We start from the raw sequence: 1,541 nt of genomic DNA, 5'->3' as shown, positions 1-1,541 counted from the left end.
GGCGAGAAGAAATTTTCCCCGCAGACACGTCATAGTGTGAGGGTACGACGACCTGTGGCAGGCTAATATCGTCGAGATGCGTCCGTACTCGCGTTTCAACGGAGGCTACCACTACATACTCACCGTCATCGATGTGTTGAGCAAGTACGCCTGGGCCGTGCCGCTCAAGGGTAAAGGCGGCAGCGAGACAGCTGACGCTATCGCTGAGATAATTCGAGATAGCGGGAGGTGCCCTAGTAATCTACAAACCGACATGGGGAAGGAATTTTACAACACCGACGTGCAACGTCTCGTGAGAAAACACGACATCAATCATTATTCCACGTATTAGGTGATGAAGGCGTCGGTCGTCGAGCGATTCAATCGCACGTTAAAAAACAATATGTGGAAAATGTTTACGCTCAATGGAATTTACAAGTGGGTCGACGCGTTATCGCGACTCGTGTCGGATTACAACGCGCGCAAGCATCGAACGATCGGCATGCGACCCGTCGACGTTACCCCCGCGATCGCCGAAAGACTCTTGGCTACGGTGTACAGCGCGATAAAGATCGCGGGCCCGGCAAAGTTCAAAGCGGGCGACTCGGTACGCGTCAGCAAATACAAGACAATTTTCGAGAAGGGTTACACGCCGAATTGGACCACCGAGGTGTTTAAAATCGTTAAAGTGCAGCATACCAATCCCGTAACCTACCTACTCGAGGACTATCGTGGAAAATCCGTCGCTGGAGCGTTCTACGAGTACGAGTTGCATCGCGTGACTTATCCTGACGTGTATCTCGTGGAGAAAGTACTGCGCAGGAGGGGCGACGAGGTTTACGTGAAATGGCTGGGATTCGATGAATCACACAACTCATGGATACACAAGGACAATGTGATTTAATTCGTGCAAACTATATTTTATTCTTAATATAAAAATGATACATGTAAAGTGTTTGAAATATGTAATACACATACAGTATATAATAAAAAATATTCAATATTAAATACATGTGCGATATCTCTATTAATATCCCTTCTCATATATAATACGATAATTACTCGAGGACTATTTCTTACATACATACATATATGTTATACTACATACATTACATACATATATGCATACATACATTATATTACATATACTACATACATACATTTATATGTTATACTACATACATAGCTATATATATGTACATACATACATACATACATTATATTACATTATATACATTACGTTATATTCGGTAATGTCCCCACGGCGACGTATCGGTCGAATCCGGCACGATATATCGCTTATCGTCGTACGGACTCAGAGCGATTTTCGTCTCGCAAATAGTGTACACTTCGTGCATTTTCGATCGTATGCACGACTGCGGTCGAGTCATTTCGATCTCATCGTTCAGACACCGCGTGTAGTCGTCGAATGTGATGGTGCGCGCGATGACGTTGCTTTTGACACCTTTCGCTTTTTTACAATCTTTTTTGCCATCGACTCGCAAGGCGTACATTTTCGCCCTAAGTCCAACAAATTCGGTCATAATGACTTCGTTGTTTTC

At 44.0% G+C, this 1,541-nt stretch overlaps 1 protein-coding gene across 1 annotated transcript; it reads left to right on the top strand.

Annotated features, from left to right (window-relative positions):
- Positions 1–76: 76 nt before the first annotated feature.
- Positions 77–883, top strand: LOC112464679. Its single transcript, XM_025031814.1, has 2 exons — positions 77–324; positions 520–883. Exons 1-2 carry the CDS (start codon positions 77–79, stop codon positions 881–883), a joined length of 612 nt encoding a protein of 203 aa, XP_024887582.1.
- Positions 884–1,541: the final 658 nt, after the last annotated feature.

The sequence above is a fragment of the Temnothorax curvispinosus genome, unplaced genomic scaffold, assembly GCF_003070985.1.
Source record: "Temnothorax curvispinosus isolate PA1 unplaced genomic scaffold, ASM307098v1 QBEX01014445.1, whole genome shotgun sequence".
Classification (NCBI taxonomy): domain Eukaryota; kingdom Metazoa; phylum Arthropoda; class Insecta; order Hymenoptera; family Formicidae; genus Temnothorax; species Temnothorax curvispinosus.
This window is presented reverse-complemented; position numbering and strand designations above follow the sequence as displayed.